This window comes from Bos taurus, chromosome 14, assembly GCF_002263795.3.
Source record: "Bos taurus isolate L1 Dominette 01449 registration number 42190680 breed Hereford chromosome 14, ARS-UCD2.0, whole genome shotgun sequence".
NCBI lineage: Eukaryota > Metazoa > Chordata > Mammalia > Artiodactyla > Bovidae > Bos > Bos taurus.
The window spans coordinates 54,811,377-54,827,809 of record NC_037341.1 but is presented as its reverse complement, the minus strand read 5'-3'; the positions used below and the strand labels follow the sequence as shown (position 1 = coordinate 54,827,809).

Below are 16,433 nucleotides of genomic sequence, written 5' to 3'. Positions count from 1 at the left end.
ATGCATGCTCAGTCTCTCAGTCGTGTCTGACTCTGTGACCCCATGGACTGTAGTCCGCCAGGCTCCTCTGTCCTGGTGGATTCCCCAGGTAAGAATACTGGAGTGCCATGCCATGCCTTCCTCCAGGGGATCTTCCCAACCCAGGAATCAAACCTGACTCTCCTACTTGGCAGACAGAATTCTTTACCACTGAGCCACCAGGGAAGCCACTGCGAGTTTTATATACTTTTATATATATATGTATGTATAATTTTTATATATATATATATATAAATTTTTTTTTTTTTAAAGAGAAGCTTACAAGTAGGACAAACTAAGAACCATGAGTCAGGAGACGGACGGCACTCACCTCATGACAGGGCTACAGTCACTTCCTTTGTAGGAGCCGGAGTTGCTGCTGCTCGGGGAAGAAGGCGCATAACTGGGGTGGATGTTAACGGGACTCAACTGGTTCCTGCAGAGCATGGCCAGAAGGTCCTTCTCCCGTGGGGAGGGTGGGCTGTTGGCAGACTTGTAGGACGAAGCTCCATTGCTCCGCCCGTGGGGACCTCGACTAGGAGAGAAGCATGAAGCATGTTAGAATCCCTGGGGCCGGGGATACCCAAGTGCAAATGTTCTATTCCTTCTTAAACCTAGTCACCACCGAGGAAATCCAACCTATAGGGTTGGAAAGGGTCAACACTATAATGATTAGAGCAACATGGCTTTATGAGCGCCTTCTTCCCACCTGCCCGATATTTTCTCTCCTGTGTTGTCAGCACTCTGCTGTTCTTTCAAATAGTTTCTGACCATAAAGCTTGTTTTGCATTAAACCCAGCTGCCTGCTAAGAACACAAACCATGTAAAAGGTTGCTTTGGTTTAGTTTTGTTCCAGAGGCTGTTTTAAAGACGTGGCGTCTATTTCAGTATACCTGTTTCTACTTTAAAATATTCAGGTTTTGCTCATGTTGGGTCAGAAAACTGGGGTGGATCATTTGGAGGATCAGGGAGAAGGAGTTTGCCCATAAGGAAGAAGGAAAAAACAGGACAGATAAATATAACCCACATAAATGCATCGTCTATAATTTTAACCACCTATATGTTTTTTCTTTCTGTTCCCAATGACTTGTGGTTCTTTCAGTTGCTGAGTTGTGTCCAACTCTTTTGGATGCTGTGGACTGAAGCCCACCAGGCTTCTCTGTCCATGGGATTTCCCAGCAAGAATACTAGAATGGGGTGCCATTTCCTCCTCCAGGGGATCTTCCCAGCCTAGGGATGGCACCCACATCTCCTGTATTGGCAGGTGGGTTCTTTACCACTGAGCCACCTGGGAAGCCCCCAATGACTTAGCAAAACCTTTATCATTTGACTGCTGAAATATTACCCCTTTTCTTTCCCTGCCTCTTGTCTGGCCCTCTCAGCAAGGAGGTTGTCCCTGCGGTAAAAGCAGCTTTTCCAATGCGCAATTTGAGTGTCATTGGCCTCCTCAAAGCCATTCAGCTTCCAGAATAAAATCCAGACTCCTTAATACAGTGCCCAAGGTCTGATCCCATCCCCACACCACCGCATTCAACCCATCTTCTCCCTGCCCCTCCTCCCCCCTTCCCCTGCATTCCAGACAATTTCATTTCCTGATGGTCCATGCTCTCCATCATCCTTTTAATTCTGAACTTATTTTCTCTGTCTAGAATGTTCTTCTGCTCCCTACCCTGAGCCTCTGGGTACCTCCTACTTTGAGATGGATGGGAGCCTTCTCTGGACTCTTCTTTCTCTAGGCTGGTGTAGGTGCTGTCCCCTGGGGCTTCCCACCCCACTGTGCAGACTTCACCATGGAACTTATCACAGTGCTTTACCACGGCAGACTTGTCTGTCCTTCCCACCAGACTAGGGCATCCTGAGGGCAGAAACATAGCTTGTGCTCTTACATCCCCACTACATCCTAGCACAGGTAGGTTCTCCCTAAATGACTGCTAAGTGAGTAAACTGGGTTGAAATCCTGGCACTGCCACTTACTAGGAACTTAGCAAGTAAGCCACTTACTATTGGGGATATATGAAAACTTTCACAGAGGTGATGTGGAATTAAAGAATGCATGTTGAATACACTGGATAAGCTGTTAAGGGCAATTCAACTGCAAGGTACTATTTTTGGATAATCTTGTTTGAACTTCCCTGTTAATCTAGTTCCATAGATTTGACACTCCCTAAATGGTACCCCACTCCAGTACTCTTGCCTAAAAAATCCCATGGACAGAGGAGCCTGGTGGGCTGCAGTCCATGGGATCGCTAAAGAGTCAGACATGACTTAGCGACTTCACTTTCACTTTTCGCTTTCATGCACTGGAGAAGGCAATGGCAACCCACTCCAGTGTTCTTGCCTGGGGAATCCCAGGGACGGGGGAGCCTGGTGGGCTGCCGTCTATGGGGTCGCACAGAGTCGGACACGACTGAAGCGACTTAGCAGCAACAGCAGCAGTGTAAGGAATGGATGTGAAAGTTTGACTGTGAAGAAAGCTGAGTGCCGAAGAATTGATGCTTTTGAACTGTGGTGTTGGAGAAGTCTCTTGAGAGTCCCTTGGACTGCAAGGAGATCCAACCAGTCCATTCTAAAGGAGATCAGTCCTGAGTGTTCATTGGAAGGACTGATGCTAAAGCTGAAACTCCACTACTTTGGCCACCTCATGCGAAGAGTTGACTCATTGGAAAAGACTGTGATGCTGGGAGGGATTGGGGGCAGGAGGAGAAGGGGACAACAGAGGATGAGATGGCTGGATGGCATCACGGACTCAATGGACGTGAGTCTGAGTGAACTCCGGGAGTTGGTGATGGACAGGGAGGCCCGGCGTGCTGAAGTTCACGGGGTGGCAAAGAGTTGGACACGACTGAGCGACTGAACTGAACTGAGTGTAAGGAATGGGGCTTCCCAGGTGGCACAGTGGTAAAGAATCTGCTTGCCAATGCAGGAGATGCAAGAGATGCCGGTCTGATCCCTGCGTCGGGAAGATCCCCTGAAGGAGGAAATGGCAACATGAATCCAGTATTCATGCCTGGAGAATTCCATGGACAGAGGAGCCTAGCGGGCTACAGTCCATGGGGCTGCAAAGAGTTGGACACGACTGAGTACACATACACACAAAACAGTGTAAGGAATGGGCTTTCTTGGTGGCTCAGTGGTAAAGAATCTGCCTGCCAATGCGAGAAATGTGAGTTTGACCCCTGGGTCAGAAAGATCCCTTGGAGAAGGAAATGGCAACCTACTCCAGTATTCTTGCCTGGGAAATCCCATAGACAGAGGGGCCTGGTGGACTAGAGTCCATAGGGTTGCAAAGAGTCAGACACAGTGATTAAACAACAACAATAACGCAATGTAAGGAAGCATCTTAAGAATGTAGAAATTACTTAAATAGGATAGCACATCTATGTCAGGAATACATCTTGATGACATTGCTGCTGCTGCTGCTAAGTCGCTTCAGTCGTGTCCGACTCTGTGTGACCCCATAGACGGCAGCCCACCAAGCTCCCCCGTCCCTGGGATTCTCCAGGCAAGGACACTGGAGTGGGTTGCCATTTCCTTCTCCAATGCATGAAAGTGAAAAGTGAAAGTGAAGTCGCTCAGTTGTGTCCGACTCTTAGCGACCCCATGGACTGCAGCCCACCAGGGTCCTCTGTCCATGGGATTTTCCAGGCAAGAGTACTGGAGTGGGGTGCCATTGCCTTCTCCGTTGATGACATTACAAGGAGGTAAAAGGGAAAACGATACTCTTCACGCAGCAGGGCTGCTTTTTGACAGTCTCTCTTTGCAATTTTGATTGCAAGTGTATCCAACAGACACATCTCACTGAGAAACATGAGTGTCAGTATAAGTGTGTGTGCTTGGCTCTACTTGGCTCCAAAATTGCAATTACTTAAAATCTAATACAATTTGAACTAGTACTCAACCCAGTAAATCACATATAAATGAAACATCATGAAATTCTCAAGTTAAAAAGTTCTTTCCTTTTGAAATCATCCAAATGGACTCTGCCTCCTTTTTTTGTGTGAAAGGGGACACTTTATATGGAACAGATGGGCTGATGGCTTTGTGACAAACCAACTCCAGCAACTCTGTGGTAGGGGCGGGGCAGGAAAGAACATGTTCTCTGGCTTGGGAGGTGCTTCTCTCTGCTTCACTTCTAAGTCTGGCACCGACTGGCCTGACTAGTTCTTCATGTGGCTATGAGACATGTGGAGGGTTAACCATTACAAGTTAGGAGAAAAAGTAAAGCCCTCAACCCCTCAACATGATCAACCCCTCATGTTTATCCAGGGAATTTTTCACCAAGAGCCTTCTGCAACCCAGGCTCTGTTGTAAGGGCTTTATGAACATCGTTTCACTTAACTTTGACCATCAGGGCAATAAGATTTATGACAGTAAGACTGGTCAGATGATCATTTTCCTTTTACATTACATGAAGTATGGGAAGTACTAAAGTTATGAGCAATAAATGAAGCTCAGGGGGGAGGAAAGGGCTTTCCAGGTGGTGCTAGTGGTAAAGAACCCCCCTGCCAATGCATGAGATGAAAGAGACTCATGTTCTATCCCTAGGTTGGGAAGATTCCCTGGGGAGGGCATAGCAACTCACTCCAGTATGCTTGCCTGGAGAATCCCATGGACAGAAGAGCCTGGCAGGCTACACTCCAAGGGGTCACAAAGAGTTGGACTCAGCTGAAGCAACTTAGCACGCACCCAAGCAGGGGAAAAAAGAAAAAAACTGGTCTAAGAACTCACAACTCAACTGGGATTTAAATCCAGGTCTCTTAACTCTACAGATATGTCTCCATCTTTCCACAAATGGAGTATATTGTTTTGGGCTTGTAAACAGGTATACTAGCTACTGGCGAGGTATGTGGTTATTAACCTGAAGAATTCACCACCAACTTCTTTAGTTTGGTGCTTGCACTAAGACGTATGATTAGTGACATATACATTAAATGAAGTGAGGATTTTGTAAGAATTCCTCAGCTATACAAAATAAAGCAAAAACTCTTCAAGCTATCAAACACTACTCAAGTACAACTGAGTCTTGAAATATATTTCAGGAAATGAGTTACTAGGCTGTTTGTAAGAGCCAACTTGTAAAAAAGAAACTGCATGCTTTAAATGATCAGTTCTGTCCCCTACATTTAGTTTAGTTCAAACGCTAACTTATGTGGGTACAAACATGGGAGAAACATCGTGGATGATGATAAAAAAAATTTCGGTGGAGAAGCAGGCTTCCATGCTGGTCAAGGCCGTGCAAAGGCAAATTGGACACTGCCTTCCTAGCCCTCCCCATATGCTGGTCTGGTGGATACAACGAATGAAGTCCACACAGAGAGAGAATTCCGCTACGCTGTGCCCCTTCCTGCAAACCTGCACCAGTAACTGGAAATGAGAGAAATGGGGAGGTGAAGAAGGGATCCTCAGAAGGCACCCAGGGGAATCTCCCTTTGCCAGCCCTTGCCCTTTCCTTCAGGTAACATCCTCACCCTTGCCCTCACCGTCTTCATCATCATTGTCACAGGCTGAACAATGTCCCCCTCCAATTCACAGGTGGAAGCTCTGACTCCCAGCACCTAAGAATGTGACTGTATTTGGAAACAGGGCTTTAAAAAGGGTATTTCTGTTTAAACAACGTGCTAGGGTGGGCCTCAATCCAGTATGACTAGTGTGCTTATAGGAAGAGGGAACTTGGACACAGACACAGAGAAAAGAGCATGTGAGGAAAGAAGGACGAGATGGCCATCTCCAAGTCAAGGAGAGGGGCCGCCGCAAGAAGCCAGTCCTGCCAACACCTTGATCTTGGATTTCCAGCCTCCACAATAGTGCAAAGTGAATTTCTGCTGTTTAGAGCTCCCCAGTCTGTGTTTTTTTGTTATAACAGCCTGAGCAAACTGGTATGATAATCACCATCGCCACCACCAGCACCATCGGCCGCGGCAGCACCAGCATCTTGCCCACTCATTAGTATTATTTTTATCACTTCCGACTAAAAATAACCATCTAATGACTCTTTTCCTGAGTTCTGGGCACTGTGTTAAGGGGCTTCCCAGGTGGCTCTGGCTCCTGCCTGCCAATACAGGAGACATAAGAGACACAGGTTCAATCCCTGTGTCAAGAAGATCCCTTAGAGAAGGGCATGGCATCCCACTCCAGTATTCTTTCCTGGAGAATCCCCATGGACAGAGGAGCCTGGTGGGCTAGTGCATAGGGTAGCAAAGATTTCTCAGTTCATTTAAATCAGGAAGGTGAATGCCATTATTACCCCATTTCCAGAAAAGGAAACTGAGGCTGGGCACTCTGGGTCTTTCTTGTACCTAATAAACGATAGATGCTCAAGTCAAACCCAGGTCCATCTGACTCCAAATTCTTTTTTTTTTTTCTTTTCACTTCTAGCTGCCTCTAGTCAGATTAGAGTTTTGGTTTAAGAAAGAGAATTTCTCAGAAAGACCAGGGAGTTGGCCTTTTCTAAGAGGAGGTCGTTTGTAAATCTTCCAGGTTTTGTTTGTGAAGTGTGAAAGCGTTGGTCCTTCAGTCGTGCGGCGACCCCATGGACTGCAGCCTGCCAGTCTCCTCTGTGGGCTGCCATTGCCTTTGTTTGTGAAATCACCTGTCAAAAATATTCTCTTCAGGACTTCCCTGGTGGTTGAGTGGCCGAGATGCCGCGATTCTAATGCAGGGGTGTGCTGCGTGCTAAGTCACTTCAGTTGTATCTGAATTTTTGCCACCCCATGGCCTGTAGCCTACCAGGCTCCTCTGACCATGGGATTCTCCAGGCAAGAATACGGAGTGGGTTGCCATGCTCTCCTCCAGGAGATCCTCACCCAGTGATGGCACCTGCTTCTTTTATGCCTCCTGCATTGGCAGGCGGGTTCTTTACCACTAGCGCCAGCTGGGAAGCCCAAAAGATTCATAAGCTCTTTAAAAGTTTAGCGTGGATACCTGGAAAGATTGAAGGTGGGTGGAGAAGGGGACGACAGAGGATGAGATGGTTGGATGGCATCACTGACTCTATGGACATGAGTTTGAGTAAGCTCCAGAAGTTGGTGATGGACAGGGAGGCCTGGTGTGCTGCAGTCCATGGGGTCGCAAAGAGTCAGACACAACTGAGCAACTGAACTGAACTGAACTGCACCAGCCCATCCAGAGAAGCTATTCTCAAAACGTGGTCCTGTAGAACACACAGATTACGTGAAACACCCACACCATTCCATCCCAGAAATCCACTGATGGTGCTCTGTCTGTGCCTGGGTCAGATTTTTAAAAAGTGAGCATAATGGACAGAACACTTGCCTATTTCAATTTCCTGTCTATTAAGCGTATATCTGATTTGCACATAATTATATTAAGCTATTTTATGTTTAAAACATTAATTTTCCATCACTGAGGGAATTCATGGGTTCCAGACTAGAATATTTTCTCTAAGTCAGTCAGTATACCTGACATTACCTTGGAATTTAACGAGAGACTCAAATCCCTTTGAAATGCTTATGAAAATTGGTTTGCTCTTCAGGCCATTTCTTTTTTCTTTTGCTTCTCTGTTCTTTGATGCCTTGCACCACGGGTATGTGCTAATTCCTTGAATGGGTGAGGTAAATGGCTTATTCTCAGAGCAAGCCACATCTGATCTGTACAGAGAATGTTTATAGTCTCATCCTGTGATCCCAGAGGAACTTTATTTCCAAAATACATGGTATTTGGAGATAGAACAATTGTTCTTCACTGCAGACTTCACTCTTTAGTTACAAGTTTGTCTGGCTTCAGCTTTGTTTTTAACAATAAAACTCTGCACTGTGGGCCTCAGATCCCTTTATAAATATTAGCCACATCTTCTGCTCACCCAAGAGAAGTAGGAAACATTTGCTTGCTCAGTCCTGGAAATGCAAGCAGTTAGAAACTAAACAGTTTTTCTCCAGAAAAGGGACCTTAAGAATCATGTGGTCCAACCTCCTTTTTACACATTCGGACACTGTGGTCCAGGACAGTCAAGGGACCCATCACCCCCGGTGTCACGTGACTCACTCCGTCGCTTTGTTCAGGTCCCGGCCCAGAGCTAACCTCATCACACAGTCTCCCAGAACCAGCCTATCCAGAATATACCACACACTGTGGGTCTCTGTATCCTTATTCTGCACATTAAAAAATATATATATTTATATTATTTACATGCATTCATTATCTTTCTCTCCTAGAACAAATATATAGTTTTCCTAAGTTTTGTTTACTGCCATATCTCTAGAGACTGCCTCATAATGGATGCTCAATAAATTCTAATTGAATAAATGAAGCTACAGATGGCAGCAGAGAGTCCTGGGGCTGACAATGTGTCCCTCCAAATGTGAACGGTGGCCCCCTTTTTCCTCATGGTCCTTCTCCCCCCCAGTCCAAACAGCACCGATCGTGTGCTGATGTTTACTGTGCTTCAAACACAGCAAACACACTTTACTCAATTAACTAGTTTAACCCCAACTATAAACCCTACAGGGCTTCCCAGATGGCTCAGCAGTAAAGAACCTGCTTGCCAAAGCAGGAGACGGGGGTTCAATACCTACGTTCAATCCCTAGGATCGGGAAGATCCCCTGGAGAAGGAAATGGCAACCCACTCCAGTATTTTTGCCTGTGAAATCTCATGGGCAGAGGAGCTTGGCAGGCTCCAGTCCATGGGGTCACAAAAGAGTCAGACATGACTCAGCAACTAAAGAACAATAAATAAACCCTACAAGGTGGGTATGACTATTATCCTACTTTCCAGATGAGGACACTCCGGCATAGAGAAGCTGAACAACTTGCTGGGGTCCACAAGGCCTGGGGTTGGTGGTGCTGGCATTCTAACCAAGAGCCCACAGAGGTCACTATTCTGTTAGACTTCTTCTTTTGGGGGGTGGGGGGCACCCCGACCTATGAACTTTATACTTTCTTCACCCCTTCCCCAAGTGAATATTGGGGGTGGCCCAGAGGGTCACCATGCTTCTTTCACAAAAAGGAAGCTCAGCTAGAGGCAAGAAAAGGGTGAAGTCAGAGGCTTTACGGCCAAGAGGACAGATTCAAGAAGGCGGAGGCTGGGTGGGAAGTGGGGACGGGAAGACCTGATCCACAGGTGAGCACACGGGTGGGGGCCGGAGAAGCAGGGCTCCCCGAGCGGGGGACGGGATGAGGGGGGAGCCCCGCATGGGCACACGCGGGGCCAAGCACGAGACCACGGCAGGTAAGGCTGGGCAAAGTACCAACCGTGAATCACTGTAAAATGCCACCAACCCCAAACCCATTCACTGAAGAATCACAAAATGGAAATGGACAGCAGTAAAGCCAGGTGTCTAGGAAAACAGGTTAAAGACAGGTAAGACACCCGTGCATCGCGTCTCAATGAGGACAGAGCCGGAGCTGGAGGCGGGCCTACTTGCGTGAGAAAGAGGACCGCTTGCTCCCGGCGGCAGACATGGGGACCTCAGGAGCCGAGATGCTGCCGGTGCTGCTCGAGGAGCTGAAATCGGCTTCACTACCTGAAAAAACAAAGGCGGGGGAGAAGCATGAAGGACAGGAAACTCGAAACCCGAGAGCCCGCTGGCCGATGCCCTGCCCTCTGAGGTCCCCGGCTCCCGCGTTTGCACACGGACGCAGCACGTGGCGGGGTTCCAGCGCTCCCAGGCTCCCACCGTTTTCCTCAAAGCCGACGAGAGGAGGCGCAGGCATGAGGACAGCATCGCCTAAACACAGCCTGGAAGCACCGAGAGGCCGGTTTCCTAGATGCCCGGCTTCCCGCGGACGAGCCGCGGTCACCCGGTCCGGAGACAGCGCCCGCCGCTCCCTCCCGGTTCCCCGGGCGCGCCCGGAACATGAACGCGCCGACCCCAACGTTCGGCAGCATGAAAAGCATGGTTGTCAGCCCCAGAGCGGTTTTTCCAAGAGAGTTTATCTTTCGGCTTTGCAGTCGGCTAGCCATACTTGAATTTGGCACGTTCGGGTCTGGAGATAATCAACCGGTTCGAAATAGGAAAGCCTGCGCTCCAGATAACAGCTCCAAGCCCCGCTATCTGATCTTCCTCCACTTCTCTGACCGCAGCTGCAGCTTTTCTATGAAGAACACAACCTTAACAGAACAGCAGGAACTTAACATTTCCAGAGAGTTGTGAAAAAAGTTCACAGTGACCAGTGATGGAACATGGGAATGATCATTGAAATTTGAAACCGCAGTTTTTGGGGGTGGGTGGAGGGGTTGTTTATTAGTTTACAAAGATCACAGTACGTTTTAAGCACAGACTAGGGTTCAGCGTATAATTGAAAACATGCTGTGTGGTAGAATAATTAACATAAATTCATTTTTAACAAAACAAAGTTTTGAAACAGTAATAATGAAAACATTCCATGGATTGTCTGGAAGTTCAGGGGCATGGAAGAGGTAACAGGACAACAGGAAGAAAAGAGGATTTTTTTTTTTAAAGATGAAATTCCAAATGCTTTTGGAAAAATCAATTGAGGCACACAATTTTATTCGATCTTGTTTCTCAACTCCTGTGCCACAATTTGTGACTCTTCTGGCCTAGAATTCAGAACCAGATCACATTTCTGATTGAGGAAACTATGAATAATCTAAATCCCCTGAGTTTCTGATATGCAGTGACTAGTAATCATTATTATTTTGAATTTAATTTTATTTTTTAGGCTGCGTTGTGTGCATGTAGGAGCTTAGTTCCCCAATCATGGTCAAACCCATGCCCCCAGCTTTGGATGCACAGAACTTTAACTACTGAAGTCCTGATGATCATGACTCTTTATTGAGAACCTACTAGGTTCCAGACTATTGTTCAAGATTCTTTCTATTCCTTGACCTATTAATCTTGACATCTTGTAAGGCAGATATTAATCTTGTCTTCTACTGTTGAGGAAACAAAAGCTGATTTATTTGCCTAAGGCTTGTGGGTGATGAATTCTGTCCAGGACCAAATCCCCATGCTACCCCTGTGATAACATGTCCCAAGAAGACCGTAAAAGAAGCGGGAGCTGGGGAGGTTCCTGAATAAACTACCATCTCCCTGACAGCCAAGATGAGCCACGAGGACAAGAGGTGGCCAGACTGGCCCACTGGTGAACAAATGCTCTTACTGATGGCATGTTTTGGTTTTGCTGAAGGGGGAAGCAAGTAACAGCAAGGCAAAGAGAAAGACCCCTTGTCTGGTTTCTAGGACCTCTCGGGAAGGTCAGCCTCTTCTGGAAAACAGATCAGGAAGGACCCCTTAGGGCAGATGACAGCTGCGAATCCCAGCTCCCAGCAGAATTCTGGGAGGATTACAGTAGCAATTTATCAGAACCAGGACTGGCTATTCCTTCTGGATTTGAGAGACTTTGTCTAATGATGTAATGAACTCCCAGAAGCTCCTTGAACTTAATTAGTTGCCTCTGAGTAATGCGTTGGCTAAACTATAGTATTTCACAGTTTCAAGGACTCATGATTGGTAATGCTACCGAGGAACACAGTAGCCCTGACAGTCTACTCCAACTTTGTCTGCTAGCAAATTACCAGGTTGGTTATAAAATGATAAAGGTGGATGATTTTCAAAAATAGGTCCTGTGGTTGCAGCCATCAGGGGTAAGATATTATTTTCTGATGTAAAATTATTACTCTGAGACACCTGATTTTCATTCTTTAAAAGGTATGCAAAGACCCATCAATATAATTTGACAGCCTGCATAAAAATGGAAATTCTAGAACAGAAACAGATGTTTGCTGAAAATCCATTGTTATTTAACGATGCCTCTGACCTGCAGTTATTGTGTGTGTGTGCTAAGTTGCTTCAGTAGTGTCTGGTTCTTTGTAACCCTGACCCCATGGACTGTAGTCTACTAGGTTCCTCCATCCATGGGATTCTCTGGGCAGTAAAACTAGAGTGGGTTGTCATGCCCTCCTCCAGGGCATCTTCTCGCCCCAGGATCGAACCCGCATCTCTTACGTCTCCTGCACTGGCAGGTGGGTTCTTTACCACTAGCGCCACCGGGGAAGCCCCTCTGCAGTTATTACGTACCCTGAACTGAAGGGACCACGTTGTTCTACATTTACTGCTCCTGGCACTCAATATATGACTTGTTAGTGTTTGCAGGGCCTAGGGCACTTTGTCCCTGTGCTTTTCTAGCTTACCTTGTACACGTCAGAAAGAGACTGAGAAGACCCATCCAGGGTACAACTGTATTCAGGACTATCTGAGTAACATTATAGTGAAGAATGTAAATGCTACTTACCTATTTCTGTTGGTGACTTTTAAAAATATAAACTATTTACAGTTTGCTTATTGTCATGTAAAGTCAATGCACTCTTTTTAAAAAAGGGATATACAGAAAAGTCAATTTTACTATGGCGTCTGAATATATTCTCCCCATTTACTAAACAGGGTAACTAAGAGGACAGCTGGAGACCTGAAAACCTCTTATGTATCTATTAGCTGCAGCAAAGATACCAAGAAGGAGAGGCACTCTTTATGTATTTCCTTTAAACAGTGTATGCAACTAGATGATTGTGGTGGGTACTGTATGTAGTTCAGTGCTCTTGTGGGTCACTGCTGCTGCTGCTGCTAAGTTGCTTCAGTCGTATCTGACCCCATAGACGGCAGCCCACCAGGCTCCCCCATCCCTGGGATTCTCCAGGCAAGAACACTGGAGTGGGTTGCCATTTCCTTCTCCAATGCATGAAAGTGAAAAGTGAAAGTGAAGTCGCTCAGTCGTGTCCAACTCTTCGTGACCCCATGGACTGCAGCCTACCAGGCTCCTCTGTCCATGGGATTTTCCAGGCAAGAGTACTGGAGCCGGGTGCCATTGCCATACAAAGAGAGGTCCTAACCTAAAAACATAAGCCCTGAATCAGACAGCCCAGGTTCAAATCCCACCTCTACTGCTTATGAGATGGAAGATGTAGTAGGCACATTACTTCACCTCACTCTGCTTGATTTCTTAATCTGTAAATGGAGATTGATAATCATAGCACTCACCTCATGGGGTTATTATAAGCAGTGAGTATCTATCTCCTGTCTCAGAAAAACACCTGATCTGTTGTAAGCTCTCAAAATAGCTGTTATTATTACTCTGCAGGACTTGAAAAGGCAATTTTTATTATACTATGCATTTCTTTTGTGGAAGACTTAGAAAACAGCAATGATCCAGAGGGGAAAATATAGCCTATAATTCCATCACCGAAAAATAACCTTTTGGTATGTAACTATTCAGCATTCATACTTAATACATTATTATGTAACCTAATTGTTTTTCTTTTAATATGTGAATAACTTTAAAACATGGCATATTTTGTTTTATTAAATCAATGAATATGTAGGCCATGTTCATTTTTCTATGATTAATACCAAACATTATGTACCAGAAACCATCCTGAGCATCTTTTACATGTTAAGCCACTTATTTTTCATGACAGGACAAATTCTATGTGGTAGGGACAGCTATCAGACCATTTTAAAGATACGGAAGAGAAGCTGAGTGACACACACCAGGTCACACAATAAGTGGAGCCAAGAGGGAAACCAAGCTGTCTAACCCCAGAGTGCCCGCTCTTAAACCCACGTGGGCTTAATGGATACGCTTGAGCATACAGATTTACATTCTTGTTTGATTATTTCCTTAGAATAAATTCCTAAACATAGAACATTAAAACCAAAGTATATACCCACTTTAAGACTTTAATATATATTCCATAGGGATTTTTTGGATGGCATGAGCCTAAAGCAGTTTTAGGGGACAAGGAAGTATTTGCCCGCATCCGCTGGTATGTAGATACCTATTGGTAAATCGCCGATGTCACAGGGACTCCTTCAGCAAAGCACAGGGAAAAATATTTGGCCACTGAAGAGCTGTGCTTGAAAAGCTGAAGGGAATTTTAAAATGTGCATATCCAAGTCAATATCCTCATCAATACTGTCTTCAATCAGGTACTAGGTAGGCGGAGCACGATGACCTTTGAGATATCTTGCAATGCTGATGCTGGTGATTACACACTGGGCAGCAGACAGCACCTTCCAGCCAGAAAGGAGCTGTGCTTGCCGGCCTCCAGAAGCTCTGCGGGTTTTTGTTCAGGAGTGCTGCTGGATTCTCTTGAGAGGCCTTACTTTTATTCATAACCTTAGGGTAATGAGCATTCTATGCATGTGATGGTAAGGCTGGGAATTAGAGAAGGAAGGGAAAATGGAAACAAAAAATATGGGCAAAATTTACTGATAACTAGATGCATTTTTTTTTAAAACACTGTGATCCAGTCTCTTAGGACGTTATTATTTTTGCCTGCTTTCAGGACACTGTGGATTCCTCATTCATCAGAATATCACACAGGCCTCTGAGAACAGAGAACTCCTAACGTCTACGAAGTGGTAATAAGCCATCCTAAACCACTGCTTCAAGCAACCCCAAACCTTCCTTTATCCTTTGTTACCACAAAACAATCAGATTAATTCAGGTTGGCCACCTATATCTCCACCTCAAACAGAATCAGCAAATTAAAAACACACACACACAAAAAAAACCCAGACCCCCATCAATTCATCTTCCCATCCCCCGTCCCCACACACAGATACACAGATCTTCTATTTAAAGGTCTCTGGGGAAGGGAGAGGAGCCGTTTTCACTAAGGCCAAGTAGCACTATTAAGGAGCAGCTGGAGCAGTGGACATGTGTAATTACAGATGACGCTACTCCAAGTCTATTCAGTAGCACTGACTCTTAGCTGCAGAGCTGAGCTCTGGGGGCCCAGCCAAGGAATCCAAAAAATGCTTCACAGCCAAAAGAGGATTTTTGTTTTACTTATTGCAAACTAATCCCAAAACTTCCATAGGTATTTGTGTCAGAAAGGGAATATTTGATCTAAAGATCAACAAAGGGATTGAAATATATCTATAAATGTTATAAATATTTTCTTTCAGTTTATTATTTGTCTTTGAGTCTACTGTATTTTTATGTACGTAGATTTTATGTTTATAGTTATGTAGTTAGATTTATCAATACAAAATTATTCATTTCTACATACTTTAAATTTGAACTTCTGTTTATAAATGTTTATATATGCTTTTAAATGTATGGCAGTTCCATACGAACGTCAATCAGAATGAAGATAAATCTTTTCTGAAATTATGATAAAATGGAAATGGTATTTACAACCTTTCAGGAAGACATGATCTGATATGTCTTGCATATCAGATCATGTCTGATGTAGAAGTGAATAATTTTGTATTGATAAATCTAACTATATAACTATAAACATAAATCTAATTACATAAAAATAAAATAGCAGAGTCAAAGACAAATAATAAATTGAATGAAAATATTTATAACACATTTATAGATAAAGGGCTAATTTCCTTAACTTACCAAAAGCTCAAACAAATTAGAAAAAAAAGAGAGGAAAACAAAGAACAGAAAAATGGGCAAAGGACATGAACAGTCAGATGGCAGACAAAGAGAGAAAAACAAACCACCGATATACCTGAAATGCCATACAATCTCACTTATAAAATTAAAAATGGAAATGAAAAAGGATTTTTTTTCCAACAGATCAGCAAAAAAAAAAAAGAGTTTGCTAACACTGGTTCTGTTAAGGGTTTGGGGCAAAACACTAGTGTGAATTGGTGCAACGTGCATAAAAAAGAACACTGTACTGCTGGGAACGTACCCTGCACGTAAGCATCCAAGAAAATTGTCCATCAGTACTGACAGCCTAAGTCGGGCAGCACAGCAAACTAAATGCATACTCTACAATCATGACGAGGGGTGACACGCACCTGTGTGTGCCGAGATGGAAAGACCTATTACTCGACCAGGAAAGCAAGATACAGAAGAGTGGGTGCGGCATGCATGCTTCTCTATAAATAAACCTTTAAATCATAAACTGCTACATGTACAGAACATTTTTCTTGGGGAACAAAAAGAGATCTGGTATAATGGTTTCCCTTGAAAATAGGACAATGAGGATATAAACAGACTCTTATTTTCATTTTATAACTTCCTGAGCCATGTGGCGTTTCTAACCAGGTGCATATGACTCTTGTTATAAAAATTATAAGTAGGGGAATAGTACAATTATGGACAATTGGTTCTTTCCTTGAAAGTCTAAGATTTTAAAAGAAAATCATCATATAATAAAAGTAATCACACCATATAATGCAGTATTGTGAGGGTTTGGGAGTCAAGCCACTTGGGTTTGAATTACGGCCCTTCTGTTAACTCTATGAAGCCTCAAGCAAGTTGTTTACCCTCTCTCTGCCTCAGTTTCCTCATCTGTAAAACAGGGATGAAAATATTAAGAGTAGATAGTGCTAAGGGACTGTGGGGATTAGGTGAAACATGAAAAGAAATGAAGACAGTGTCTGGCACACAGCAAGCACTCGTTACAGGTAAGCTATTATTATTTCTAAGTAGAATTATTATTTCTAGCTAGAATTATTTATAACTAGAA

At 44.6% G+C, this 16,433-nt stretch overlaps 1 protein-coding gene across 10 annotated transcripts in view; it reads right to left on the bottom strand.

Annotated features, from left to right (window-relative positions):
- Positions 1-16,433, bottom strand: part of SYBU (syntabulin) — a 129,340-nt gene that overhangs the window by 6,031 nt on the left and 106,876 nt on the right. For 9 of the 10 annotated variants that reach the window (XM_010812148.4, XM_005215596.3, XM_025001763.1 and 6 more), the window contains 2 exon segments: positions 9,396-9,498; positions 350-553 (listed from right to left, as the gene is read on the bottom strand). In XM_010812148.4, the coding sequence (XP_010810450.2) occupies positions 350-553; positions 9,396-9,498 (307 nt within the window). 10 annotated transcript variants of the gene reach the window in all.